Source organism: Takifugu rubripes, chromosome 3 (genome assembly GCF_901000725.2).
Source record: "Takifugu rubripes chromosome 3, fTakRub1.2, whole genome shotgun sequence".
In the NCBI taxonomy this organism is placed as follows: Eukaryota; Metazoa; Chordata; class Actinopteri; order Tetraodontiformes; family Tetraodontidae; genus Takifugu; species Takifugu rubripes.
Genome location: NC_042287.1, coordinates 15,503,356 through 15,531,071, shown reverse-complemented (window position 1 = coordinate 15,531,071; position 27,716 = coordinate 15,503,356). Strand labels below are relative to the sequence as shown.

At 51.1% G+C, this 27,716-nt stretch overlaps 1 protein-coding gene and 1 long non-coding RNA gene across 6 annotated transcripts; one reads left to right on the top strand and one right to left on the bottom strand.

Moving 5' to 3' along the window:
* Positions 1 to 1,187: 1,187 nt before the first annotated feature.
* On the top strand, positions 1,188 to 27,623 carry magixb (MAGI family member, X-linked b). Of its 4 annotated transcripts, none has more exons than XM_029833501.1 (18): positions 1,188 to 1,448; positions 8,586 to 8,875; positions 10,580 to 10,696; positions 14,607 to 14,726; positions 15,433 to 15,597; positions 16,915 to 17,110; positions 17,356 to 17,426; positions 18,018 to 18,179; positions 18,409 to 18,931; positions 19,026 to 19,569; positions 19,646 to 19,709; positions 19,782 to 20,207; positions 23,366 to 23,566; positions 23,639 to 23,712; positions 23,795 to 23,941; positions 24,031 to 24,169; positions 24,398 to 24,501; positions 24,948 to 25,148. In XM_029833501.1, the coding sequence occupies exons 1-18, from the start codon at positions 1,366 to 1,368 to the stop codon at positions 25,014 to 25,016; spliced, it is 3,495 nt and encodes a 1,164-aa protein (XP_029689361.1). In that variant the 5' UTR covers positions 1,188 to 1,365; the 3' UTR covers positions 25,017 to 25,148. The 4 variants fall into 4 exon arrangements, with proteins under 4 accessions (XP_029689361.1, XP_029689362.1, XP_029689359.1 ...); XM_029833502.1 differs by having other exon boundaries at positions 24,398 to 24,485; positions 24,948 to 25,085; XM_029833499.1 differs by lacking the exon at positions 24,398 to 24,501 and having other exon boundaries at positions 24,948 to 27,623.
* LOC115249131 (uncharacterized) lies at positions 3,482 to 5,033 on the bottom strand. Of its 2 annotated transcripts, none has more exons than XR_003887817.1 (3): positions 4,797 to 5,033; positions 4,377 to 4,535; positions 3,482 to 3,780 (listed from the first exon to the last, which is right to left on the bottom strand). It is a non-coding gene; the product is annotated as an uncharacterized lncRNA (long non-coding RNA). The 2 variants fall into 2 exon arrangements; XR_003887816.1 differs by having other exon boundaries at positions 3,482 to 3,764.
* Positions 27,624 to 27,716: the final 93 nt, after the last annotated feature.

Sequence of the window (27,716 nt, the reverse complement as noted above, 5' to 3'; positions counted from 1 at the left end):
TAAATACTACAAAAGTCCAGGAGGATCAGAAAGTTTTTATTCTGTGCCCAATGTATATGCATAATCTTCCAATACTGCAGAACTCCAAACACTCAGATAACCTTTTAGTTCCTGGTATGATTTGGTGATTAATTAATTAGCTCATTTACAGCATTCACAACTACTGCAGGTGCAGTTGCCTCACCTTTTCTTATGTGAACTCAATCATAGTCTTTATCTTGAAATTCCTGCAGGCGTCTGTTTAAAATTTTTGAAAGATATGTTGAGGGTAAAATAAAGTTTTTCCCCTTGATTGACTGTCGGAATGTGGAGTTGGTGTTCTTGGTCAGATCACGTTGATTTGCACATTTCGGATCTTTCAAAGCTATTTACATTTTCATGGAATTTGTTGGTCTCTAAAACAAAATTAAAACGAGCAATTAGGCGTCAAAACCGGACGTTCCCACGCCCTTTAATGCTGATCTACACCGTAAGCGAAAAGTGATGCTGCTGATGCAGGTGGACAGCCTGGGAAGATGAGGGGCGGTACTTTTAACTCTTTTATTCCCACCCCTCCGTGTTCATTAACTTCCCTCAATAACCCCTCGCCTGCCTCTTTTAGCTTTGTTTCTCAGCCTCGGAAGTAATTTGGAACCAGAAACGCCGCCCAGACGACACTTCGCAAGCCTTGATGGAGCCTCAGCTCTCCTCCCCGTCAGTGGACGCCCCGCTCCCCGTTGGCACCGTGGCTGCAGTTCACTGACACCTCCCGGATCCGCTGGATCAGGAACCACCGACGTGCACCTGCGCGCTCACAGGCAGCCCATCAACCCAGGACGAGACGGCGCGATTGGACGCGAATATGAAGGTGAGGAAACTGTTATGTCTAGCGCACTTATTGTTCCCTGTTCACGCACGCACACGACCACACACATGCGCGCAGACACGCGAGCGCCCGTTGGAAGTTCAACAGTACAAACTGCACATGACATTTGTCTACGTGCATGTGGAGCTTTAGCCGACCCCGGAATTATAACATAGATTAGACATGTTTCTGTCTGCATGAGCGTCTCTCTCCCTCTCTCTCCCTGCCCCTCCATCTCTCTCTCTCTCTGCCCCCCCCCCCCCCCCCCCCCCCCTCCGCTCTCTCTGCCCCCCCGCTCTCTCTCCACAAGATCACTACAGTTCTCAGAGCATCACTGTCCAAACATCCCGTCCGCCGTGCGCATCGCCGGGCTTATCTCCCGTGGAACCATACTCATCCCCGCATCTCCACACTCCTTTTTTCCCCCCAGCACATGCACGCACGTCGGGCCGCTGCCGTTTAACCAAACATCCGGTCTTCATTTAAAAGTATAGACTTGTTAACCCAGCCGCGCCGGATCAATGTATATAGACGCGTTCAAACGGATCCTCTTTGAACGGCTGAACTGCTTGAAAAGAATGTGTGTGTGTCAGCGACATGGCAGGTCAGTGTTTTCTCTAAACACGTGAAATGTGAGATTGTGTTTTGTGTAACCCATAACAGTGTGATGGGGAGAATGTGTGCATGTAAACTGGTGAGGAAGACTGCGTGCATGCGGATTGGAGGCATGTGGGTTTGTGACGAAGGTGGCAGCTCCGTGGGACAAGACCCACGGGTGAAGTTTCCAGCAGGGGGACTGCACGTGCACGCATGTGCGCGTGAGGCGTTTCTCCACTTTGCTTAAATTTCTCACCTGCTCAAACAGACCTGCAAGTAAAATCTGGCTGTGCATGACTGTGTTCAGACGGTCGGGCGTGGAGTGTCGGGCGTTGGTGTGTAGGTTTGTGTCTGAATGTCGTGGGTTAATCCTCGTTTAGGGTGTGGCCCTGTCACACCTGACCCTGACCTCAGGTCAGCGCTCGTGGCACGAATCACTCAGTTGTTGGAGAGAATCCATGACTCAACGACCTGTTCCGTGCTAACCTCGGAGAAGCCTTTGAATTCTGTCCTAAGTTTGTAGCTCCAGTAAGTGAAAATGCATGTCGACGTACAAACACGACTCTGCTCTCACTGCTAACGAGAGCTGAGGCTGAACCCAAGTGCAGCTCTCCACAGACAGAGTTCCGTGTGTCATTTGGGAGATGTTGATTGTCTAATTATGTACCTCCTGCGTCCTCGAGCATCATGCATATTCATGCTGCTGTTTTAAGGTGTGGTGTGTGTGTGTGTGTGTGTGTGTGTGGGTGTAAGGCAGTTTACCCTTGACAGGGCAGGGCTACGCAGGCATATTCTCCCATCTGTGGTCCAAACCTTTGCTCCCAGCCACTACATTTGGATTCTGCAGCTGTAGTTTGCTCTATTCTTAGTTCACAACATTTGATGTGAGCGCTGTGGTGAAATTTCAACACTGCCCCACTCAAACTATCAGCCTGCCCTCCTGTGAGGTAAGCCATGTTGAGGCGGTCAGACTCGGACCAAGCCAGCAAATCAATAGCCAATCAGACAGAGTGTGTGCGGCTATAATTTACACCACGCCATATTTGAAATGTCAAGAAGGCCGTGAATCCGTGTATCCTTGAGTCCGATCTGAGTTGGAGAACGCGGATCAATATCAGGTGGAGAGAGAGGCAGCGGGAGTCGGCGAGGGTCACCTTCATCGCTCCGTACTGAATCAGCATTCTCTCTCTCTCTCTCTCTCTCTCTCTCTCTCTCTCTCTCACGACACACACATGCTCTCCCACACACTTGAAGGCATGCCTCGTTTACCAATCTGTGACCTTACAAAAATGCTCATTACGGAGGGCCAACCCTCCCTTCGTTTCCTTTTGAATAATTCATTTCGCTATTATGATTTGGGCCGTCCCTCCACCAGGTTGCCGCGCTCTCTCTTCTGTTGATTCTACAGTTTTTCCCCCCCCAGACTTTCATCAGCTCCACTTTCTCCTCCACACCCTTTCGAAACACTCCCAGCATCTCCCCGTTTCTCCTCTCTCATCCGTTGTCTTTGTCCAGAAGCTGATCCCCTCTGTTTAATTAAACCGCTCTCTCCGTGCGGCGAGCGCGTCGTCTCTGATCGCAGCGAGGGGTGAAATGCGTCCTGGCAGGCTGCGCTAGAGGACCTGTTGTTAGAGTGCTGCTCCACAGAAGAGGCAGATTGCACACAACATGCCCCTTTAATGCGCCCCCTGCCTTGACCTTGATCCCTTTGTTGTTAAAGATAAGGTTGGCCCAAAGGGAACATCAGTGTAGGGCCTGTGTGTGTGTGTGCGTGTGTGTGTGTGCGTGTGTGTGTGTGTCCAAACAATGTTTAAGTCTTACACCAAATCCAATTGTCTTCAGTCAGCTCAGGAGCTGCTTTAATAAAACCACACACTGGAATAGATTATGGATTTATCGATGGCGTGCAGAAAAATGCCAATGGCTCTTTCTTTTCTCTGTCTCATCAGCTTTTTCATGTATCGAGTTTGTATTTAGCCAGAGAAACGATTCCCGGCGCGTGTGTGCGAGAGGGAGATATGTTGTCTTTTCCAGCCCACGAGCATTTAATCTTTTATTTCTAAATCTGTCGCTGCTGTCTGTTTTGCGTTGAGCGCTCTCCTGCCCTAGATTTGAGAGCGAAAGAGCGTCGGGCAGCTTTGGTGCACCCCTGGTCGCTGTCCCAGCCCGGTGCTGATGCTGGGCAAGAAGGGGCACAGATGTCCGAGGAGGGTCTCTGCGTTTGCCCCCCGTCTCCTCGGAGCAGTTCCAGGTCGTCTTAATTCAGGATCCTTCATTGTGCGACCTCCGGCTCCTCCCACGGGGGGTGGGGGGTGAGGGGGGGCTGTCAAATAAGGAGACTGGAGAGTTTTAATACAGGTTATAGTAAAGAGCGGAGACAGTCCATTAGTGGGAAGCAGATGGAGCAGGTCTCAGGATGATTGGTGGATAGTTTTAGTCAATTGGCTGTGCGTTAACAGCTTATAAGTCATTTTCTTTTGTTTCTTTTTTCCATACTCATTATATTTAGATCAGTTTATTGTTATTAAATTGAAATACATTGAAAAAGCTAGATGGCTACTAATTGGACAATATATACATGAGTGCACATATCAATGAAATTAACTTTTTCTTGTCTATTTGTCATTTAACATTTAAGCTTCTCTACAAAATATAGATTTTAGAGCTAAAATCATTCAGTCAGTTAATGGGGCCACCTACAAGTGTGTGTGTGTGTGTGTGTGTTCTTGTTCATGCCACATAGTGAGGACCAAAATATGCACTTTCGCAGCACATTGAGGATGTTTTCCCTGGTCCTCACAACTTCAAGGGTCTCGGGTTAAGGTTAGAAAAAGGGATGTAGGCGTGATGGCAGGGTGTGTGTGTGTGTGTGTGTGTGTGTGTTTTAACGATGCTGCTTGATGAATGTCTACTCAAATGTTGGCCAATAACACACATCACATGCTCCTGTTTGCTCTCCTCTTGGTGCTTTCAGACGTTGGTCTGGTTGGCGCAGACAGAAAAGAGCCTCCCATCTCTTCTCTCTCTCATTCCCCTCCGGTCCAGCCAGACACACCAACAAATGGAGACATTAGCCATTCTGGTCACACTGTGGCTGAAGAAACAGACAGTCAGACCATCAGTATTCTCACCATTTCACAATTACGGACACAACAGCACCACCTCCAACTTTAAGGGAACACGTGCACAATACCAAACGCCCTGAGATCAATTCATAGAGCGATCTAGCTGATCTGATTACAGAGGCTAATTGTGTTACGTAGGCCTCATTTAGAGCGGAAACAGAGCGCGGACGACGGAGGGAACGCTGCTCCATCACGTCAAACCAACAGAAGCGTCTGTGAGCGGAACAAACCGTTGTTGATGTAAAATCTGGGAGAGCTACAGCCGAGCAGCAGGATAATTGTAGGAACGTTTCTGGATCTGCGGCCGTCTGTCAGCCCGCGCAGCCGTCAAAGCTGATTATGACGGCGAGCAATCTACCGGCGGAGACGTGGGAGCGAGGGCCGACGTCTAGATAGACATCAGGGGTGCGAGGGGAGTCGGTGGCAGGTGGACTGCTGTGTTTTAGAACCTTTAAAGTCGAGGACGACACAAACGTGCACCCAAGGTCTTTGATCAGAGGCTCCGCCCCAGTGTCCTTTGTTCCCTGATGGCTTTTATCCATTGTTCTGCTCTGTGGGTGTAGATTTTTAAACTTTAACTGTCTTTTTTCGAAGGTTTATTTCAATTTACTTAATGTTGTGACGCAGCACTTTGACAATAGACTTTGTTCAATTCAATCGGAAGTGAGCGGAAACAATTGTGGCTAAACTAAAAATAGCGTCTGTTCTGGTTGGAGGGCTTGCAGGCATGTTTCGGCCAGGAACCGCTGTGTGGCACAGCTGTTTTCGAACTCCACGCCGAGTCACAACAGCCTGCAGCAATTATTACATGGCCTTAAATATAAACAGTGAGAAAAGTCCCAAAAAAAAAGAAGACATCTGCTCAGAATAACCTATAGGATGGGTGTTGGGCCAGTGACAGATTGCTGTGGTCTGAAATTTCACTGGGAAGCTGCGGAGATTGTGAGCAGGTCTCTGGTGCAGAGGAAGTCCGTGACACTGGATACGTTCTGGTCAGCTCTTTCCTGACCTAAAGGTCACAAATCTCAATTGAGCATTCTTTTTATAGATATAGATATCCTTGGCTGCTCACGCTATGTCCTCTTTACCTGCAGAAACAATAGTATCGCTGGTTTTAGTGAAAGTGCATCGAGACTTATTTTTAAAGGATTAAATGTCGGTGAAGAAAGAGTTTCACTACAAAAACACACGTGAACGTCTGGTTTACTATCCTATCATTCCCAGATCTCAGAAACTTCCCCCTCAAAACTGAAAACAACGAAAAACCTCCGAAACATTAAAGAGAGCAGCAGCGCCGCAGGAGCGCTGACAGGCCGTCACAATAAAAGCATGGATGTATTGATTTGTTGTGTGGTTTCAAACGCAATGAGATTACCGGCCGCTTGTGAGTTCAATGAGAGGGAAGAGAGGGCGTAAACAACAGGACACAACAATGCAACACTTCTAGCTAAACCTTTCCCATCTGGGTCACATGACTCCACGTCCGCCTCCCCTGCACATTATTCCAGATATAAAACCAGTCGAGTTTGGTGGTTAATACGGAAGTGAATTCACCTCTTGGACCAACAAACACATTCTCTAATCCAGTCAATAACAGTATCGCCGTTTGGCGTGTGGGGGCCGGTTCCAACCGTCAGCACCAACGACGGGGCGAGAACGCGACAGCGTCAGGGTGTGTCTGCAGCGGGACGTGTCCAGGCTTCCACGGACCTGACAGGCGGTGGCTCATTAAAGCCCCGTCACACTCAGGAGGTCAAGAAAACAACCACAGCGCTGCCGACACACACCGTCTCCCTGCATACAGTATCAAACACACACAAAATCCAGGCCCAGAGGATAATACTGCTGACCAATCGCAGGCTTTATTTTTAGCATTTTAATCGCTGTTGTCAAATTCTGAGAAATCTTTAGATGAAGCATAAAGAGACTTAAGGCTTATGCAATGATTACACAGTGGAAGATTAGATGAGAGAGTGGTTTCTTTTATTTTAAAATTGAATGAGAAGAGTGTAGAGTGGTGCTGTGTTTCCCTTCCCCGGCTGGTTTTAGTGGAAGCGGGTCACCAACGTGGCTGCAGAAGGCTTCGCAGTGGGGTGCGGAGCGAGTGGTGAGGGAAAGGCTCGGAGCAGCATTTGGCAGCGATGATGTGATAAGCATAATTTCAGGTTTGAACACGCCAGAGAAAATGGCTCAGATGTGCTGAAGCAGCAGCGAAAACGCGACGTGTTTCTCCGTCCGGTTCTCCCAAATGTGAGTCACGTCGCCCCAGCAGAAGTTCCGTAAGGTCAAACAAGTGAGTCCGACGCCAACCTCCGGCTGTGCTCGCCGTCTCCATCTGACCTCTGTACTTCCTCTCTCCCCTCTTTCAGGGGTGAGGCCGAATTCCATCATCTGCGTTTCAGATTTGTCTTTCTAACACGATGAGTCTGTTTTCTTGGGTGAATACACTCATTTATACAGCTGAAGTTAAAAATGACTCCAGCTGCAGATGATGATGTGAGCTGCTGCGCTATGACCTGGCTGCCATTATGATCAATGATGTATTATTAATGTCCCTACTCACTTGATTCCTGATCAAAGTCAGGGGCCATCGGCATCAAATTCCTTTTGGTTAAAATTACAGGTGATGTTCAAACCCCCTAAATTTGTGTGTAATTTATGTGTATCACGTCCTGAGTCTAAAGCAAATGTGTGTGTGAATGTTAGTGATAATTAAGCTCCTAAATTAACGGTCACGAGATAAAACTCCTTCCTTTAAAACGAGGTAGCAGCACGTGCACAGTTTGCAGGATATGAAAGGCACTCCTCAAGCCCCGCCCCTTTCTGGGCTCATGGTTAGGGTTAACCGTCAGTGGTTACCAGGTCCAATCTGGACTTTTCCAAGTCGGCAGCTACGTGTGTTTCATATTTATAGAGTAGCACAAAAAGACACCAAACCAATCATGATGTCACTTCCTGGATGATAAACTCAAACTCTTAGTTTTTATTCATTGGGCTTTCTCATCCCATTTGGAGCTGTTCTGCAAAGTCGCAGCAATTTACATTAAATTATTGATTAACGGAGCCTGGTGTGCTGCTCCGCCTCAACACTGCCTGGTTTTCTTTATTTATGCTCCAATACGAAGCAAATAACCTCGTATGTAAATACCTTTTGCCCAAAATGTCAAACTCTTGTGTAATCTGTGCGCCGTGTTCGTCCCTTGAGTTCCATTACTCCACCTCCTGTATCTTTGCCTTCCTGCGCGTCAAGGTGACAGTGTTGCTCTGAAAATGTCAGCGGGAGCGCCGTCCTCCGTCTCGGGACCTCACAGCTGTCAAGTCGCCGTTGACTCAAACGAATCTTCATCGTGTCAGCGACATCCTCAGCCTGCACTCGCACAGCTGCTCCCAGGGAATCGTGTCGCACGGAAAACACGTGACTTTAAACAAAAAGACTGCGTTTATCGTTAACTATTAAGCTGTAAACATCAATGTCTTGGCAGCTGTGACGTAGACGCAGCAGGATAATTGGAGCATCTCGAGGGCATTTCGTCATCGCCCCGAAAAATCAATGTTTAAATCTATATTTATGTAAATATGTCAGGTGCAGCTCCAGGCTGGAGCGGGCAGGTAGAAACCATGTTTGGCTTCAAAGAATATAAACTGTTTTCCCACGTCGCCAACGGAGGCTCGGCTGGAAGCTGCAGACACGTGTTTACATGGAAACACAGAGAAACGTCTCCGTCTCGGGGACTTTTTGGCATATTTGTCTCGTGCTTTCGTATGTTTGCATTCAACAAGGAAGACAGTCGCCTACAGACACGGTCACGGATCAGTGAACGCCGCCCTTCCTGCGCCATCCTGGTGCTTTTCCTGACTTTTACAGGTTTTTTTTTTTTTTTTTTTTTGCTCCCACAGAAAATGTTGTGACCTGTGAAGCTGGAATTATTCTTGACTTTAACACATTCTGGGGAGATTTAAAGCGATAACATTTTAAACAGTGACAGGAATGACACAATCTTCTCGCGCCTCCTCTCCAGCTCGTTTGCCATGTCTAAGACGGCGTTGAAGAAGCAGCACTGGCGCTCCCACGTGCAGGACAGCTTCATCCCCTTGCTGGGCTCCTCGGGGGAACTGGGCATCGCCGTTGGCGGAGGAGCAGATTACGGAGAGTTTCCCTTTGTCACGTCGGCTCTGGGGGGTGGACTGACGGTTGGTGACATCGTCCTGGAGATCGGAGGAACTCCGGTGTTGGGGATGACGTTAGGAGACGTGCGTGGCGTCCTGAACTCCTGCCCCCATCCTATCCGCATCAAAACCGTCTCACCAGGTAAGACGAAGCATGTGTACCTTTACAGTTCATTCCCACCAACTTATAGGTGGTTCCTCAGACCCAGAATGAAGACCTCGCCGTGTCCGTAACGGTGCGCTTGATCTTCACAGCTCTCCCCAACTCAGTTTGACCCCCTGCTGTTACACACCTGATGCCCAGACAATGTGCCCCGCTGGCGTCCATTCAAACCGCACCCAGTAAATGACCCATAAATCAAGACCGCCCTCCAAGAACAACAAAACAACCCATGCTCGCTCCTGCTTTGCATGCAAAGGAAGCTGTTGGTGCGATTCACAGTGTAAATTATCGTGGTGATGGTGCAAACGTCACGCCCACCTCAAGGAAATCTGGTAGCATTTATATAAAGGTAAACAGTCGAATCCCTTATTTACATTGGAGCTGGCCGGACAGATTGAAATGGGCTGTCAGCAAATCTGCTTCCTGTCAATTAGTCTGGAGAAGTCAAGGTGATTGGTCAATATCTGGTGGGGGAGGAGGTCAAGATTCCTGATGACAAGAGTGTGGCGATATAGCTGCCTGTCACGGGTAAATGGCCGCCGTGTTTGTGTCCAGGTAACGGATGTGTGTCGCCGCAGCGGCGTTTCGCATGACTGCGGCCTTGCTGGCGAGATTGAAAGCCGATTGGCCTCTAGGGTGTAAATGGGGACCTTTGATCCCGGTTCCTGTGCAGATCCATTCCGAAGTCCTCTCCCGGCTCGCCTGGCTGCGAGCGCCGCGGACAGTGATGGATGAGCTGACGCAGTGGTTCGCTGTATCACATCTCCTCCTCCCGCTCCTGCCATCAAACACAGGGCCGCCAAGCCGCATTTTGCATTCCCGGCGGGCGGGCGGGAAGTCCGTGTGCACTCTTTAACGAGAAATCTCCCACGATTCTTTAGTGGTTTATACACATTTAGTGTTGCGGTTCTTTTCTGACATCGATGTCAGGTGTGACAGTATGCATTTGAAATCAGAATGTTCTTCTTCTGCAGGGTAAAACAAACAGCAGCTGTTTCATAACCTGATGAACAAAAAGGCCATTATTCCTGCCAACATGCAACTAGCTAGATTAATCCCCCCCCCCCCCAACGCAGAAGCCATATGTGCCCAGTTGCCTGTGCAGTTAACTGCCTCCCCTAATAAACTTACGCCGCTGTGATGTCTTTTTTAATAGCGTTTGGCAAATTCAGTCTGCTGCTGGGTGGGACCGCTGAGACAGAGGGTGCTGGAGGTGGGGTGGGGGTGGGGGTGGGGGCGGGGCGGGGCGGGGGTGCGAGTGGTCGTCTGTCACCTGACTGACGAGCTGGAGATGCTCTCAGCCGATCCATAACGGCAATGACCTGTCATCTGGGGCTGTAAAGCACTCGACGCCATATGAAGAGATCAGAGAGAGGAAACCGAGGTGATCAGCCCCGTTTCCCCTGGCGACGGCAGCAGCCGTGGTGTCTGGAGCGTTGAACCCCAGTAGCTTGTTGATGTGTGCAGGAGACACATTTTTAAACAGTAGGGGAGGTGATGCTGAGCGACCAGGAGGTGAAAACGAACCTGTTAAGTAATGTTGAATAACCTGCAAACGGTTGTGAGAGTCTACATCCTCTCTGCTGACTGAGCTCCTCTCTCTCTCTCTCTCTCTCTCTCTCTCTCTCTCTCTCTCTCTCTCGGTGCTTCCTCCTCTCTCCATCACGTCTGCCCTTCCCTCAGGCTTCACACTGTGCAAGGATCTCAGGTTGTACCTGAGCAAATGCTTCACACCCGGTTCGGTGGACAGCCAACTGCAGCAGGTCATCAGGGAAAACCTCTACCTTCGCGCTCTACCCTGTAAGTGTCCCTCCCTCCTCTTATTTCATGGTTGTTTCATTAAAGGGCGGCGCGCTGTGATATCAACCGAAAAGGTATTTTATTTTGAAAAAAAATAAAAAAAACAGGAAGTTCCTGTTAGGGCGCACCGAGCCACCTCTGGATGCCCGTGGTGGCCTTGTGGTGACGGCTGAGAGGGCCCCAACCGGCCCGTAATCCAGCCCGTCCTGCACAGATTTGGAGGTGTTGATCCTGATCTCAGCTGCTTAAAAACCGACTGCAAACGATGCCGGCAGACGGCCGTGAACGGCGGGCTCAACAGAGTCGCCGTGTGTACACAACACTGCAATGGAAAATCCTGTCCAATGGGGGAAAAAAAATGCATTTGCATACACGTATCCTTCATTTGCAGGCTAATATTGGGATTATTTTCAATGGTCTGGTTATTTTAATCTACCCAGACCTACCTCTCATAGTTAGTGACCCTATTAATTCTTCTATTACACAATTCCCATGGTTGCTACTATGAGATCATCTTGGTGTTAATTAATCGCAGAGCTCTTTTCCACACTTCCAGTCAGGGCTGTTATGTGCGGGTTTTTTTTGGTTTACAGAGACAGGTTGTATCAGAGGGTAACGCCTAATTTATCTGCGCCTCTGCTTCAGGGTATTAGGCTGAAAATTGGAATTAAAGGCGGCAGCGGTTGACGGATTATTTGTACTTGCGCAGTTTTTACGTGATCCCTCATAAAGGAGCCACCTCTCTGCTGCGGTTTCTATGCCCATGAATATAATCAAGAGCGGCGGCCAGCGGCGGCCAGTTGTCGTACATCTGTTCCGTCCTAATCCGCTGTGAAATGACGTCAGTGGCAACGAGACGGAGCAGCCGCGCAGGCCAGAGCTGCGTTTTTAAATCAAATTTTCTGATCGGAGCTGTCCCGAATTATGTTTTATTCTGCAGTGATCGGGTACAGACAGACCACCTGGTGTGAGAGTGTGTGTGTGTGTGTGTGTGTGTGTGTGTGTGTGTGTTTGGTCTTAACCTCGTCCTGGCTGTGTGGACTTGCTGCTAATCTCTACTCCAGGAAGTAGGTCATGTGGGACAGTCTGTCACTCTTCTGACGGAGCGAGCCACAGGTCGCAACTCCCAGGATGCAGCGAGGGAGATTGAACGCCCCCCCCCACACACACACACACACCTATACATTATGCAAAATTATAATAGATGATAATGATATCTTAATTTCTCTCCGGCTTCCTCATTACCAGGTGTACGTGCACAGTATTACAAGTCCTGCCTGTAAAAATAAGAGCGGTTTTAGATTGAAGAAACAGGTTAAAGTGAAAAATGAAGAGACTAATACACACAATTACATCCGTCTGGAACTTTTTGGACCAAAAAGGCTGCAGATTTTCTTCAGACCAGGATATTTTCTTTTATTTTGGACCATTTACAAGCATCAAACTTGAAGAATGGCAACAACCCCCGCCAACCCCTGCAGTGTGTAATCCTCTGAGCAGCTGAGCTGATACAGTGAGATGCTGCTGTTCCCATGCCGACAACAACACCGAGGGCACGCCGTCCCGATCCGGAAAGGGCTCCAGAACCATCGGGCTTCTTCCAGACCAGTGCAGACATGTTGCTGCGTAACTTTGATCCTTTTTGCTGTATTTGTTGGGACGCTGCGATGGATCCAACAGGACCTAAAGGGAATTTTCACCTGGCTGATTGTGGCCCCCCTCAGGAGTCCATGTATGTTCTTTACTTTGATTTTTCTACGTTAGAACCTAAAACCAGTAAAACAAAGATTAATTTAGCCAGGAAAATGAGCTGAGGTTGAAATATTTTGTTTTGTGATGTCCCTTCCCCAGTACCACTGTGCTGTTTAGGGAGCGTCTGGATGGACGAATCCCTGTGATGAGACAATGTCCTCTGATGTTGATGCTGAGACATCGGGAAGCTGAGCGGTTGGCGGCGGGTCCGCGTGCGGTTCAAAGGGTCCGTTTGTACTGAAGCCAACGGGACCCTTACTGTGTGGCTTCTGGATTAAAAAAACATTCCAGTGTAATAAAAAGCCACTCTGCGCTTTATGAGTACAATTACAGCTAAATTCATGGAATTAATTACATTGACGAGGCCTCACCCTGACTTGGTCTTGGCCATTTGCATAATTTTGCTAACTGCGTGCACGTCGTGTCCTTGGCTGATCCAGAGGGGGGGGGGCATAGCGACAGGCGGGGCTCCGACTCTGCCTCCTTCTTAAAAGATCCCTCTGAGTGTCTGCGGAGCGACTCCGAGATAAGACGCAGCATCATTTAGCCGTTCTGACGCAGCCACTGTGGCGTCTGCGGCCTCCGCTCATTTGATTGTTGGCGATTTGTGTGCGGCGGTTGTTGGAGGACGGTTGTGTGTAATTACCCCTTCAGCGCCTGTCTCTCCCCGCTCCCGGGGGATCCGCGTGTGGCGCCTGCGGGGGCAGTCGGGGCAGAAGGAGATGTCAATAATCCATCCTGTCCCCGTCGCTGACAGGCCGTATATATTTCCAAGGAGGGCGCACGGATGATGAATCCCTGGCTGAGACAGTGTGTGTCCTGAGGAGACAGCATCTTCAATTCCATGCAGAAAAACTCTAATTTAGTTTAATTTGGTCTTGGGACTTGACTGGGAACCTTTAAATCTTTGGGTGGGGTGGGGGGGGGGGGGGTTCCTGATGGCAGCTGAGAGAGAAAAACGGCCTGATGAAAAAGGCAAATCTGCATCAGTCACGTACGTCTGTGATGTGCAATGATTGGAGGTCAGGCTGATGAAGGCTCTCCAGTGTTCTTCATGTGTGTGTTACAGTTGACAGTGGAGTGTGTGTGTGTGTGTGTTTGTGTGTGTGTGTGTGTGTGTGCAGTCCGTGCACTCCTGCTTGTGTCATTGTAGCCGGGAGGGTTGCTCCCAGGACAGCAGCGCATTAATCATGGGTTTTATAGGGTATCTGGGTGTTGCCCCCCCCCCCCCCCCGCAGACATCACATGTGGTCCTCCGGTGGAAGGACACGGATTCGTCCTTAATTCGACGCGTCTCAAGGTCAGACCGCGAGACCGTTTGTTCCATTTGCAAATGAAACCTCTGGCAGGTTGTAATTGATGGAGCGTTAAAAACGGGCGGATCTTCAGTTGTCGGTTCCTAAGTTTGTGGTTCTGCAGGAGTCGGATGTTTACCCGGACTGCACGCGTACCTCCCAAGGCCAAGGTCAATATGAATCAATTATGATGGCAGATCATTGATCATCCCGGTCCTCCATCCCTCTAATGGGGATAGAAAGACTTTAAGACTTTTACAGTTGCTCATTAATGTTTCAGTCCTTTCAGATCGATCTGCTCCTAACAAAGACGCTCTGGTAAACGCTCGCCGTCCTCACACTGAGGGCCCGATGACCTGAACCTGGACAGACATCAATGGCAGAATGGTCCAGATCAAAAGAGTCCCGATCCGCCGCCATTCTCATCAAAAATCAAAGCGAAACCGTCAAACATGACGAAACTGACTGATATTAAAAGAACTTATTTATGTTGGAAACGCTTGAAATTGATCCGGAGGCAGAAACCTCTCCAGACAACACTCCCGTCTTTGTCGTGCTGACAAATCTGATCAGTTGCACCAGTCGCTTCTTCAGATTTGTACATTTTCACCGACCTCCCCCCCCATCCTTGGATGCTGCTGCTAACGCGTCAGACAGATATTTTTTGTTGGACTAATACGCAGTAATTTGTCAACCCGGCGCTGTTTTCTGCTCTATTTATAACCTGCTGACTTGTGCTTCAACAGTAAAGGCTTGATTTATGGCCACCAGCGTGCATAAACGGCCCCCGATTAATGGAGATCCATTGCGTGTGTGATGTGTGGGGGAATGGTGGAATAACGCCTGTCGTCTTCCCCGCTCAGGTACGACCAGACAGCCCAGAGATGGGGAGATCTCAGGGGTTGACTACAATTTTGTGTCCATAGAGGAGTTCTTCTCCCTGGAGGAGTCGGGGGCGCTGCTGGAGAGCGGAAAATTCAAAGGTGAGGGTGGAATTTAAGTTGTTGGGTTTTTTAGTGGCGTAGGTCAAGTGAGAGAGCAGCAAACTGTTAGCTTAGCTTAGCTATTCATGCAATATTTCTGCTTCTGTTTCCTGATTCCTGGTTGCGCGTTGTAACAGGGCGGTGCGTCCAGAGTCTCCCCTTGCATGCTAATCCCATCAGCTGTTCCTCAGTTTGCCCTGCAGATGCCCCCTCCTCCAGTGTGTGTGTGTGTGGGGGGGGGGTCAGCAAGTTGCTCCTGATGAAAACACTAACGTCCATAATTCATAAGGGTTTAATGGGAGCCATGAATGGCGTCCCTGCTTGCTATGCACGTGGCACCGCTGTGGCACACCCCGCGGTGATGCAGCTGTAGCGTTGGCGGCCTTGTGGAGTTCCAACGTCTCCCCTCGACCCGTTTTAGATCTCAGGTGGGACGTAATTCATTTTCTTCTTCAGCGGCTGAGCTATGACTGAGACCTTATGCAGAAGGTGATCTCAGGGGCCCCGTAATCCACATACGACGCGGCTGCCGGGCTGCGCTGTGCATGATTGCGACGTACATACGGGCGCGCTCTCCTTTAATGTTCATGCCGACAGCATTAGCGTCCCCACCTCATTCCACACGTTTGCTTTGATCAAATAAATCAAAGCAAAACAGCGGCGTTCTGCTGCAGCCCCGGCTCAAACCGCATCGTTGTATTTGCAGGGAATTACTACGGCACACCCCGGCCGGTGCACGTGAGCGCCGACAGCCCCCCCATCACCTACCAGGAACACCGCAACCTGCTCAGGAACTTCCGCACACGCAGCAAATCGCTCAGCAATCTGGAGAAGGCTGCGGAGGACGGCGACAACAGCGAGGAAGACTCGGGCGAGTATCAATCTAAGGACAAAACTCAGTTACTCAGCTTTTGATTCAGTTATCACACACACACACACGTAGGTAAATACTGAATTGGGTTTCTATCTTTAGCAGCAGCCCCTGATACCCACATTAATCAATCATCAGCATGATTAGTATGCTTTAAACTCTCGGAGGGGATGTGGCCACATTGATTATCGGACCACCTCCACAGGAAGGTCAGTCTGTCTCCGGTCGAGCATGCGAGGATGTAAGGGAATAGGCAGGCCTGCCCACTGGGAGGCCTGGGGAAAAACAAACCGGGAAGGTCGCGCGGCGAAGGAAGCGCCAAGTGTTTGAGCTCGTTCCAAGCTGTAAAAGTCAACCCAGATTTTTCTGCTGTCGTAAAGACGTGACTGACGACTCAAAGAGCAGCAGCAGACCCGGGTTAAAGCACCTGAAAGGCCCATTAATCAGCAGAATTTACCTTTATTTCATTCCTCTGCGAGTCAGGAGAAGCTGGTTTCGTCCTGTGAGCTCCAAATTTAGATGCATTTATCTTTTTATGTTCAACTTTTTATAATCTTTGCCGTGAGATAGACTTCTTTTTTTCCTTTGCCGGCTGGGACATTAACTTCAGTGAAACCATCTAAGAGGATTAAAGAGGAGCCGCTGAAAACTTACAGCCCCAGTTAGACTTTGGCTTTATTATAGATAATAAGAGATGGAGAGTCGGCCTGCGCGGAGAATATCAAAATACCCCTTCTCTTTTTTTTTTAACACTGTTCTTGTGCCTAATGATCGAGAAGAAGAGAAGCAGGCCCGGTCTGTGGAAAATGAGGCAGTTAGAGAACCAGGACGGCTGCAGACATCCACCTTGTTGAGACCTGCTCCAAACTGTCAGGTAGATCCGCAGGTAACACCCCGGCCTGGCCAGGAGGTGGAGACCAGCAGCGTGATGGTGTTGGAGAGCTCTCCAACACCTCCAGTTCTGCTGAGTCATCCCCTGAAGAGGCGCTGCGTGAGTCGGCGGGTTCGCCAGGACTCGTCGTGGGCAGCAGGACCCTGAGTGTCTCAGCCAGAGGACAGCGACAAGGACAGCCAGCCAATAAATAATGGTTTCCCCCCCTCCTGGTAGCTTGGCATGCATGCGCTCACACGCGCGCTGTCCATCAGAGAGAGGACGGATCTGACCGGGGTGCTGACTTCAGGTCTTTCTGACGGCCCCCGGTGGAATTGTCAGCTTTAACATGCAGGAGAAGCTTCTCCACCTCTCGCATCTGTTGATTTGTCACCTCTGGGTTCCGAACTGCCGCTGTAACACTCTGCTGACGCTGTAAATCACAGGCGGCTCCGCGGGTGTCAGCCGCAGGCTCCCCCGGATCCACCGGAACCACAGGCGGCCCCGGGCATCGGGCGGCGGAGATGAGCGAGCCGCGGAGACCACGGTGACCGGCGGTGAGGGCGGGGCCAGGGTGAGAAGCGTGATGCCCGATCACTGGGAGCCCGCCTTCAGCGACCCCGGAGAGCTGCACTACATAGAGTGAGTATCTGCCTCCTCTCCCGGTTCGGAGTAGCAGCATTTTTGAATTTGAATTTCAGCTTCTCACTTCACACGCGGCGTTTGTTCGTAATAATGGTTCCCGAAATGGCGTCATTGTCGCGGAACGTGCAGATCTCCATGGCAATTTGCGATGAATTCGGGTTTTATTATATCCAGCATAATCATGTTTCTGGAGAGGAGGCACGTTCTTTTGATTCCCCCCCCCCTTTTCTTGTACCCACAAGCCACAACCCGAAGAGGACCAGCTGGCAGAGCCCTCGAGCCTCAAGCAGGGAAACAGTCTACAAAAATGAATGTGAGCTTTTTGTTTCCTTCCCATTCAAATGCTGATCACACTTTTTGCCATAGAATGTCCTAAATTAAGCTGCCAGTTTAAAAAAAAAAAAAAAAAAGGAAAAGGAAGCGTCTGACACAGACGGCTCGTTAGAGTCAAATGAGATGGAATGAGCTTTGAGATGAGCAGAAACATGTAAGTGATTAAGGCCTAAAGCTGCTGGCAAACAGCCAGTCTCACTGCCGAGGGTGGCGGGGTCGACACGTGGATGGCACGTGACAGGCAACTGAAATTCATGGTTTGATCACATGACCTACTGCTAAAAGAACAAGGACATAAACTACCGTAAGAACACCATCTGTCCCGCTGTTGTGATTGCTACTAGTCTCAGAAGTGTGCAGTACACCTCGGTCACCAGCAGGCGGCGATACGGCCCCGGCTATTGGTGGATCGTTTGCACGTGGAGGGCTTGTTTGTGTCCGTCGCTCATTAAACATGCAGATAAAGTTCGGGTTGAATGAATGATGGACAACACTTACCCACTCTCCCTCGAGCCTAGCCGCTGACATTGTTAAAATGTTCCGTTTGTCTGCGTGTTGTGGTGGCCCACAGGGTTCACAGATCAGCCCGGGGAGCTCAGAGGGTTCCCCGTGCGCGCCCATTTGACAAAGGGCTCCAGAGGATTTGGGTTCAACATTGTCGGGGGCAGCAAGCCGGACGAGTTCCTTCAGGTTTACAGCGTGACTTCGGACGGCCCCTCGAACCTGAAGACAGGTATGAGCCAGGAAAAAACGCGCGTTTCCGTCCGATATGGACGGATACGGTCCGTATCAGTTAGACTGGATTAGAGGGATTATTGTCTTGGATTAGTCAGACCCACAAAAATCACGCAGCGCCTCATTTGCAAATGGTGCTTATCAGCAGTAACACATGAAACAGATGTGAGCACAGAGGTGGAGGAGCTGCTGCCATGATGGTGTCTTTGCTTCCTGTCCTTGACCAGCGGACATCCTGGTGTACGTGAACGACGCCTGCGTGCTGGGGGCGTCCCACAGGGAGGTGGTGGAGATGCTGAAGTCGGTGCCCGTGGGCCACGGCGTGGATGTGGAGGTCAGGAGAGGGTACCCGATGCTCTACAACTACGACGGGTGTCCCAAGCAGCAGATGCCGGGACTGCTGGACAGCAGGGACCCCGTCCTGCTGCCCCCCACCACCACCACCACCACCCAGCCGCAGCCCCGCCTCCCAACACCCACCCATCACTCCCTGCACTTTGACTTCAACGAGGTCCACAGCGACGGCGGCTACATGGAACCAGGCCCGACGTTGGACTCCGACAGGAATTTGACGTCTTTGGTCACCAGGCAACCGCCCTCGTACAGGCGGCTGAGCATGAACGCCGCCTTTTCCCCTCCTCCGGCGCATCACCCGCGCTCCCCGAGAGGCTTGGCCCGGCTGCAGTCGCTCGACCCGACGCTCGCCAGCCAGAGCGACAGTGAAGTTGTGTCCGCCATCGGCTCGCACAGGTGACACAGCGTTAAAAAAAAAGGTTTAAATGGTGACGGAGTAGAGGCCGGTGGGGACTGACGTCACTGGGTTTGATCTTTTTTATCCCACCAGGGCTTCAATGATCCGCAATCACAACAATAACTCCCTCTCCGCACCCCCCCATCCTTTCCGCTACGGCACATCCAAGTCATCCGAGAGCGACCTCTCCACCTGCACGTTGTCAGGGCCCCGCCTGCCCCTGCCGCACTCACCGGGGAGGCCGACGTCCTCCCCCGGGGGCCCCCGCGGCACTCATTCCCACCTCTTCATACCGCAGACCTCCCGCCTCAGAACTCCCTCTAGCCCCGACGGTCCGCACCATCGCCACCTCAACGGATTCCACCCCAACAGCACCAGCCCGACCGCGAGCCCCAACAGCGCGTCGTCTCCAGGGGCGACGAGTGGCGGCGTGTGCGGGGGGGAGTTGGTGCCGGTGGTCTTGGCTCACAGCGAAGGGGACCAAGGACTCGGCTTCAGCTTGACTGCAGGCGGTCCGGGAGCCAGGATGACCATCGTGAAAAGAGTCTGGGACAGGAAGCAGTGCAACTCCCTGCAGCCAGGGGACGCCATCATCAAAATCAATGGTGCTGATATCCAGAGCCTTAGCTTTGCACAGGTAACAAATAATGAAAATATTGGTCCATGTATGGTGAATAAAGTCTGACAGTGAGTGGATTTGTCACCTTCGACAGGTGCAGACAGTTCTGCAGGAACACACCAAACAGGGGGAAGTCATCTTGTTGGTTTACAGAGGAGGTAAAAGACTGTGACGCCCGTCCCATGGAGAAACGGTCGCTATATCCAGCTGTCCTTTTCTCTCCCGATCAGGGACCTATCACTCATCCGTGTCGCCCGGTTCTGTCCGGAGGCTTCCTCCACCTCAGCTGCAGCCGCCTCCTCCGCCCGTCGGCTCCGCCTCCTCCTCTCTGCTCCCGGAGACCCTACCTGTGCGCCACACCTCCACGAGCGCGCCCCCCTCCCCGGCCCCGGCCCCGGCCCCGGCGCGCTCCTCTCTCGTCCAGAGCACCAGTTTCTTGGAGTCCGTTCCAGTCACCCTGACCATGGAGCCCAAAGACTGGATCAACACGGGTCTGGAGGACGAGGCGGGGGCCGTCACGTTCCCTAACTCATCCCTGGAGAGGCAGGGGGGCCTCCGGCCGAGGCCGCTACGAGGGTTCGACGTGGAGCTGAGGAGAAAAGCAGGGGAGGGATTCGGGTTCGTCATCGCCTCTCAGGATGTAAAGAACGGCAAAGGTGAGAGCCCCAAAACAGTCTGGGGGGGAGGGGGGGGCGCAAGTCCAGCCCTCAAGGACTGGACTTGGTCGACCCTGGTTTAAGTAATTAAGTACACCCGCATTTGCACTCAACCTTTTCTGGCCCAGTAAACCCACTTGGGTGTCCTTGGGGACAGACGTGCATTCAGGCAATTACAGACAAAGTGGTCGCCGTGGCTACGCGCCACCCGATGAGTCATGGCGCACCATCCAGCTCCCGCGCCCTTGTTCTTCTTTGACACGTTGAAGCCACGGCCGATGATGTCAGAGGACGGAGATCCCGCCAGCTGAGCAGCAGAATCTGGGCTGATACCGGTTCTGGTGTGTGTGACATCAAGCCGGCGAGAACTGCCGATTAGATGTTTCGACATCGGGCGTTTTAGCTGAACTTGGGCGGTTTGTTGCAGCACGTTGACCAGTGTTTAAGCTCCCAGCGCTACAGTGATGCTAACTTTGGCGCTAACGTGGACGCTGATGCTAAGGTGCTCACCACTGTGACATCACTGCGGCAGGATCCTGGGTTTGGATTCCGGCCGGGGGGCCGTGAACTACCCCCAACCAAGAGCGTGCTAGAACCGATCTGTGGCTGCAGCATCCATCACCCCCCCCCCCCCCCCCCCCCCGTTGTTTTGTTGGCTGTCCTCTGGTCTGCTGATGCAGTTTAATTTGCTTTATGGCCTGAGTGAACACACGTCTGTGTTGTCTTGGTGAGATTAAAGCTGTAAGTGCACCTGTCGCTGCAGCAGAGACCCCCCCTGCATCACCAGACCTCCAGCTCCCCCCCAATACACACACACACACACGCACACACACACACACACACATCCTCATCCTCATTCGTCACCGACGACACACACTTATAAATAGAGGACCAGAACCATTAAGGCGTCACCAACTCATTGTGGTTCCTAGTAGAACCTTTTATAAATGTTCTGCCTCATCCTAGAAGATGAAACATCGAGAACCACACAGGAACCGATTCACCCAGAACCTTCACTATTCAGAATCTTTCATTTAAAATTCACCCATTTTCCACCAGGAGTGACCTCAAATTCAACTGTTTATTTTTGACGCGTGAATCAGTTAAAAATATTGAAATGAAAGACGGCTGTTTCCAGTAAAACCATTTAGATTTTTTTTTAAATCCCCCGCTGGTTATTTGCTTGATAAGAGGGACAAAATAACTTTGATAAACTTTGATATGGGTAAATCTTAAAGGTTTACAGGAGAACAAGTTCTAGTTCTAGTCTACTACCAATGTGGGGACACCGTGGGGAAATGAGGACATGCTGGTTGCCCTCACAACTTAAAGAGTGTGTGTGTGTGTGTGTGTGTGTGTGTGTGTGTGTGTGTGTGTGTGTGTGTGTGTGTGTGTGTGTGTGTGTGTTTGGTTGTGAGTAGAGTCCCCTGAAATAACTCGAGGATGACCGTTTACTGCTGCAGAAGCTTTTATGGTTCTAGCGAACAGTTTAATTTCTGAAAGTGCATCTTCCCTGTTATCTTTCCATTCTTATCTTCCTTCTCTCTTCCCCTCACACCTTCTTCCCCTCCCCCCTCTTTCTCTCACTCCTTCACTGCAGTAAAAACATCCAGTGGTTTTCTCCAAGATTAAACATCCCTCTCTCTCTCTCCCTCTATCTCTCTTTCCCTCTCTCTCTCCCTCCCTCTCTCTTTCCCTCTCTCTCTCCCTCCCTCTCTCTTTCCCTCTCTCTCCCTCTCTCTCTCTCTCTCTCCCTCCCTCTCTCTTTCCCTCTCTCTCTCTCTCCCTCCCTCTATCTCTCTCTCCCTCTCTCTCCTCTCTCTCTCCTCTCCCCCCCCCCCCTCTCTCTCCCTCCCTCTATCTCTCTCTTTCTGTTGCTTCCTAAATGCACCTCAGTACATTTAGCTCACAGACGAGCGACTGCAGGGATGACGGTCCGGCGTTTGTAGCTTCCTGACTCGGAAACAGGGATTTCTTTTTTCATTCCTTGGTGTTTTCCTGCTCTTGTGAGCCCCAGAGCCATGCTGGAGAGACTGCAGTCCGCTCTGAAAACTGTGAAGGACTCCAGACGTAATTATGTTTTCTGCCTTTCCTCATTTGCTTTAGGAATTCGGTGCCATTAGAGGTTCTTGTGTGTGTGTGTGTGTGTGTGTGTGTGTGTGTGTGAGATCCTCAAGTTTGCTCTGTCGCCCGAGTTGTGAGGGAAGTTCGATCCATTCAGATTATTCTGCAGTTGTGCTAAATGAAGATTGTTTCCACAGCTACAGACGGGAAACTGAATCTGCTGCAGCCAAAACTTTGCCTTGGAATAGTCGGATATGATGTGTTCTGGATCTGACGGGCGGCCCGTCGCAGCTGATGCGCCTGTACTCCGGAGTGGGGGGGGGGGGGGGGGGGGGTGATTGTACAATGGCGCGGAAAGCGGGGGGCGGCTGGGCAAACTGCAGCGGGATTACTCTGGACAGGAGGACACGCAGAGCCAGAGGAGACGTAATAGAAATCAGTCCATTTGGATGCATCTGCGTGTAGTTTAAAGGCGCGTGTAGCCGAGTACATCTGCCCCAATCCCTCTACAGGGAAGTCAGCCAGTGTGTGTGTGTGTGTGTGTGTGTGTGTGTGTGTGTGTGTGTGTGTGTGTGCGCGGGGCTGTTGCATGTGTTTTCATGAGTTGTGCATGATAAGACGACTATGTGCAAAGCTGCCTTCGCTCTGATTCGACCTGATTGCCCTTTCTGCCCGGTTCACCCAGATTAGGCCCAGATTGGAGATGAGGCTTCCGGACTGTGAATTATGGGATGTGCCTTTTTAACAGGGCCATAATTCAGTCCAGCTTGGTTGTCATTATACTCCCAGCACCTACAGGAGAAGCCTGTAGCCGTGACGATACTGGGTCGATGTACGGGTGTTAGCATGTAGCTAAACGACATTAATTAGTGTAGTGGTTCACTATCATGCTGCAGGTTCTTAAATTTTGGGGGAGAAGAGACCGCCTGTTTACCTCCGCTGAATGTTCATGCAGCATCCGGGGTTAGACGGGGCCGCCGCCATTGCTCTGGAGGGGCCCAGCTGGCACCGCAGCACAGCGGGGGGGTGGAATTATGAAGAAGCCAAAACACTGAACAAAAAAAAACCCGGTTTCCTCTGTGTCCCCCGACCAGCCGCATCGCTTCTCCCTCATCGGTTCGTGACGGTGCGTCGAGGCAGCCCGGCGGCCAAGAGCGGTCAGATCCGGGCCGGAGATCGTCTGGAGGCGGTGGAGGGCCGCTCGGTGGTGACCCTGCCTCACCGGGAGCTGGCTCAGATCCTGCGCCGTGCCGGGAACACCCTGCGCCTCACCATCATCCCCCGCCCCAGCACCTGTAAGTGCACCCAGATGTGCTCCAGACGTGCTCCCTCCCTCACCGCCCTCAACCGCCCTCTTCCTTCCCCAGACTCGTCCAGCCTGTCTGAACCCGAGTACGACGCCGCTTACAGGAGCAGAAAAGGTCAAAGGTTACGTCCGAAGGTCAGGGCGCCGCGGCAACCCATGTAAATGTGACGGTTTCTGGACTCCTCCCCCCCACGCTGACTGTGCACTTGTCTCCCAGCGTGACTCCAGGTATTACAGCGTGGACCTGGAACGCGGGCCCTCCGGCTTCGGCTTCAGCCTCAGAGGGGGCAGCGAGTACAACATGGGTCTGTACGTCCTGGGACTGATGGGCGGGGGTCCGGCCTCCAGGAGTCACAAAATGGAGGTCAGTCTGTTGTTCCTACTCTCGTTAACGAGCCTGTGGTTTGAGAGCGTGCAGCCCCCCCCCCAGCTTTGTGACTGTGTCGCCTGCAGGTCAGCGATCAGCTGGTGGAGATCAATGGGAACAGCACCGCTGGGATGAGCCACAGTCAGGCGGTGGAGCAGATCCGCAGGGGGGGCCACCACATCCACCTGGTGCTGAAGAGAGGAAACGGCTACGTGCCTGATTATGGTGAGAAACCTCACCCCTCCTGGGTTGTTAGCTGCACACTTTCTGCCTGTTAGTTCCGGTTAACTAATGGTTCCCTCCTGAATGTCTGATCTCTTCTTTGTCTTTGGGGCGAATTCTTGCTAAAATTCTTTGTTTCTTGTGGGTTTTCTCATCTGTGCTCTTTAATATTCCCTCACCACCTTTTCTGGGTCTTTCCTTGTTTCCCTTTTTCCTTCTTCCTTCTCTCAGTGGAGCTCTCCAGCTTGTCTCTATGCATGACCAACTCCAAACTAGGCGAGCCTTGCTTCTATGTGGTTGGACGGACAGAGAATACGCGGTTGGTAATGGTTCCTGTTAGTTCTCCCATTTTTCTGTCTCTACATTCCTCCACTCAGTCACCTCCCTGACTTTATAGCTTCCAAATTTTGTAGAAAATCCTGATCACCCTTTTTAGCAACAGTGGTTCTCAAACTGCGGCGCGTGGGCCACTAGTGGTACCTGAACCCCGACAGGGCGGACATTAGAGCTCTAACTACCCCAATGACCACAACTGGCCTTTACTCCATATTACCACCACAAGGGAGTGGACTTCTTGGTGTAATTAGCCAAAGAAGCAGCATTTCCAACTCATCAGTGTGCTATTAACAGACCTTTGGTGACCTCTGGGAACAGAAATTGACACATTTGCTACTTGAACCACACACAATGTGAGACTTAACGACGCCAGCGAAAGCCTGTCTGAGATTACAGATTACAGCCTGTTGTTTACCGTCTGCTCCTCTCTCCACCCTCCACCCAGGCCGTGAGCACAGAATCACCTCCCCCTCCCGCCCGCCTCACCCCAAGGAGCAGGGTCTGGCTGCAGTAGGCTCCGCCAGGCAGAAGAGGAGCAGCGCCAAGCAGAAGAAGCGGAGCAGGTCTGCAAACGGACACGTGAGGGAGAAAAGGACAGGAAGGAGACACGGGGTCTCAGAGGGCGGAAGTCCCTCCGATTTACAAAGCCCCAACTCAGAGGTGGGAGAGGAGGGGTCCCCGGATGCTAAGGATAAGCGGAGGAGCAGGAGGAGGAGGGGGAGGAAGCAAAGAACGCAGAGTTTACCTCGAGATGCCCTCAGGAATAACGATGAGAGTGAGGCAGAGAGAGAGACGGTGAGAGGAAGGAAAAAGGAGAGGAAGAGCAAAAGGAGGCCTAGGAAGAGTAGAAGTGCGCGGAGTGTGAGGAGGAGGGAGAGTGAGGAGGACGAGGAAGAGGGAGAAGATGGCGTGGAGAGGGAGGTAGGAGGGAGGGAAGAAAGGGAGGAGAGAAAATGGAGCGAAGATGACGTTTTCCTACCTGTTCCCAGTCCTGGCCAAAAGCTTCCTACGCCCAAACAAGACTGGGAGGCTGAGGAGAGAGACTGGGAGGCTGAGGAGAGAGACTGGGAGGCTGAGGAGAGAGACTGGGAGGCTGGGGAGAGAGACTGGGAGGTGGCAGCAGGGTACCGGGAGGTGAGGAGGGAGGAGCTGCAGGTGGCATCATGGGAAGACCACGGGGCTGAAAATGGAGAGGCACACGTGGCAGAAGACGGCGTAAAGAGGCCTTTACCAGCGGCTGCCACGATAGATCCGGAGTGGCAGGAAGCGCCCCCCCCCTTCCTCACTGCCACGTCTATGGAGCAGCGACAGGAGGGTGAGTCAGATTCCGGAGGCAGCCAATCGGACGCCAGCATGTCCGCCGCCAGCATCTCAGGCCTTTCTCTGGCAGCTTCCGACACAAGCGGAGCCCGAATGCGTCCAGGCCCGTGGCTCAGGCCCAGCCAGCAGAAGGTGGCAGAGGTCACGGAGGGGGGGCGGCTCACGCGTGCAGAGCGACCGGCGCCGCTCTCGTGACGCCTCATCAGGAAGCAGCGGCCACTCCCTGGTGTCCATTCATCTAAAGTCTTTGTGCCTTGTTACAGCTGACCTCCGACCCACCTACCCCCCCCCCCCCCCCCCCCACCATGACACCGCTGGTCTCCCGATGCTTCACGTCTCCGCCACCTCAGAATCCTCGATGTTACCAGGACAACACGTCATTTCCACACACCTCGAGTTGCCCCTCCTCCCACGCTTCTGCGTCCGTCCTCCCTTAACGCCCCCTCCTTCCTCCTCCTGGGAGACCGCAGGAACCTTCAGTTATACCTCAAACCGAGCATCAACGGCGGAACTTCCCCTTCTGGCCCAGGAGGGAACCGTGTTCCAACAAGCTCCCCCGTGTCTGCTTTGCCTTTGTGACGTCGTTCGGTACATTTGAGTGTTTGATTGTGAAAATTCCCTCTGACGGCAGGTGTGAAATCTACATTCTGTAAATACGTGTAAAGAAATAAAAGATGGAACCGGAGCCAAACCTCCCATTGCTGTACCGGAACACAGACAAGTCCTCATACATGCTAGTATATGCAGTATATATGTCCCTGTATCACACAGCAGTTACGCATTGATATTTATTATTGTGTGATGAGGAATCGTGTCAAAAGTGATCTATAAAATGTAAACTCCAAACTCTATTGTACTCGCCCTATTAATAATTGAATGTTTTGTAATATGCTGCTGTATATGTTGCACCAGAGGTCAGAGGAAGATGCCAAAAATATGCATCCATATGCATATATATGTATATTACATATATATATATATCCTGATATTGTGTACCTGGGATCAGAACAAAACCACTATTTGGATTCTAGAGAGTGCCGTGCCCAGTTGCCTTGGTAACGTGAACCCGTCCATCCTGAGTACAGATATTTCTTACTGTGAAAATCGCTTTTCTGCTCCGAGATTTGCAGTACAAGTCATGTGGGCGGGGCTTGTTCAGCCAGTCAAACCAATAAAAGCCCACACTGCCCCCCCCCAGATAAAATCAGTCCCCAAAATAAAAGCACATCGTATCCTCATGGCTCTGTGATATGAAAATCATACGGAGAGAAAAAACAAAACTGTGAGATCTTATTTTTCTACGGAATTGTCTGTTTTGAAACGCTCAGGTTGTCCGACACTTTTACGCCATTATGGGACAGAACCCCCCCCAAAGTGACTTCAGGCCCGTTTCAGAAGACGCAGTTTTCATTTGAAACGTTAGAAAGCTTTCTGTTTTTTTTTAAATGGCAGCATTTTAGAGACGCAGACTGTTAAAGCTGTTTGTTACAGCCTGTAATTCCATAAAGGTTGATGTTTGAAGCCCCCCCCCCCACACACACACACACACACTCATTTTGAAGAGGAGAGGGCTGAAGTTAAAATGCTTGATTTTTGTTTTATTTTTAATGCCGCACTGCCCAATAAACGGACATACAGCGACCAAACTAACTTCTTTCAATCCAAGTTCTCCCCCCTGCTGAGACTTGTTTTATAAGATTTGCTAATCTTCTTTTTTTAAATGAATAAACAGAGCTTTCATTTCTTATGGGAGGTTATAAGGCTGCACTGTAATCACATTCTAATAAAACTCAAAGTGCTGAAGCTCGTCCAGGTGTGGTTCTTGGTCTTGGTTCTGTTGTTGACAGTCCAGACGTTTCTCATGAATGACCAGCAGGGGGCAGCAAAGTCAACG

Excerpts from the sequence above, each read along its gene's own strand:
- magixb (XM_029833499.1), top strand. The coding sequence starts at position 1,366 with ATGTATATAGACGCGTTCAAACGGATCCTCTTTGAACGGCTGAACTGC. Across the intron at positions 18,932-19,025 it reads TCCGCCATCGGCTCGCACAG|GGCTTCAATGATCCGCAATC; the intron begins GTGACACAGCGT and ends TTATCCCACCAG. Across the intron at positions 23,567-23,638 it reads CATCCCCCGCCCCAGCACCT|ACTCGTCCAGCCTGTCTGAA; the intron begins GTAAGTGCACCC and ends TTCCTTCCCCAG.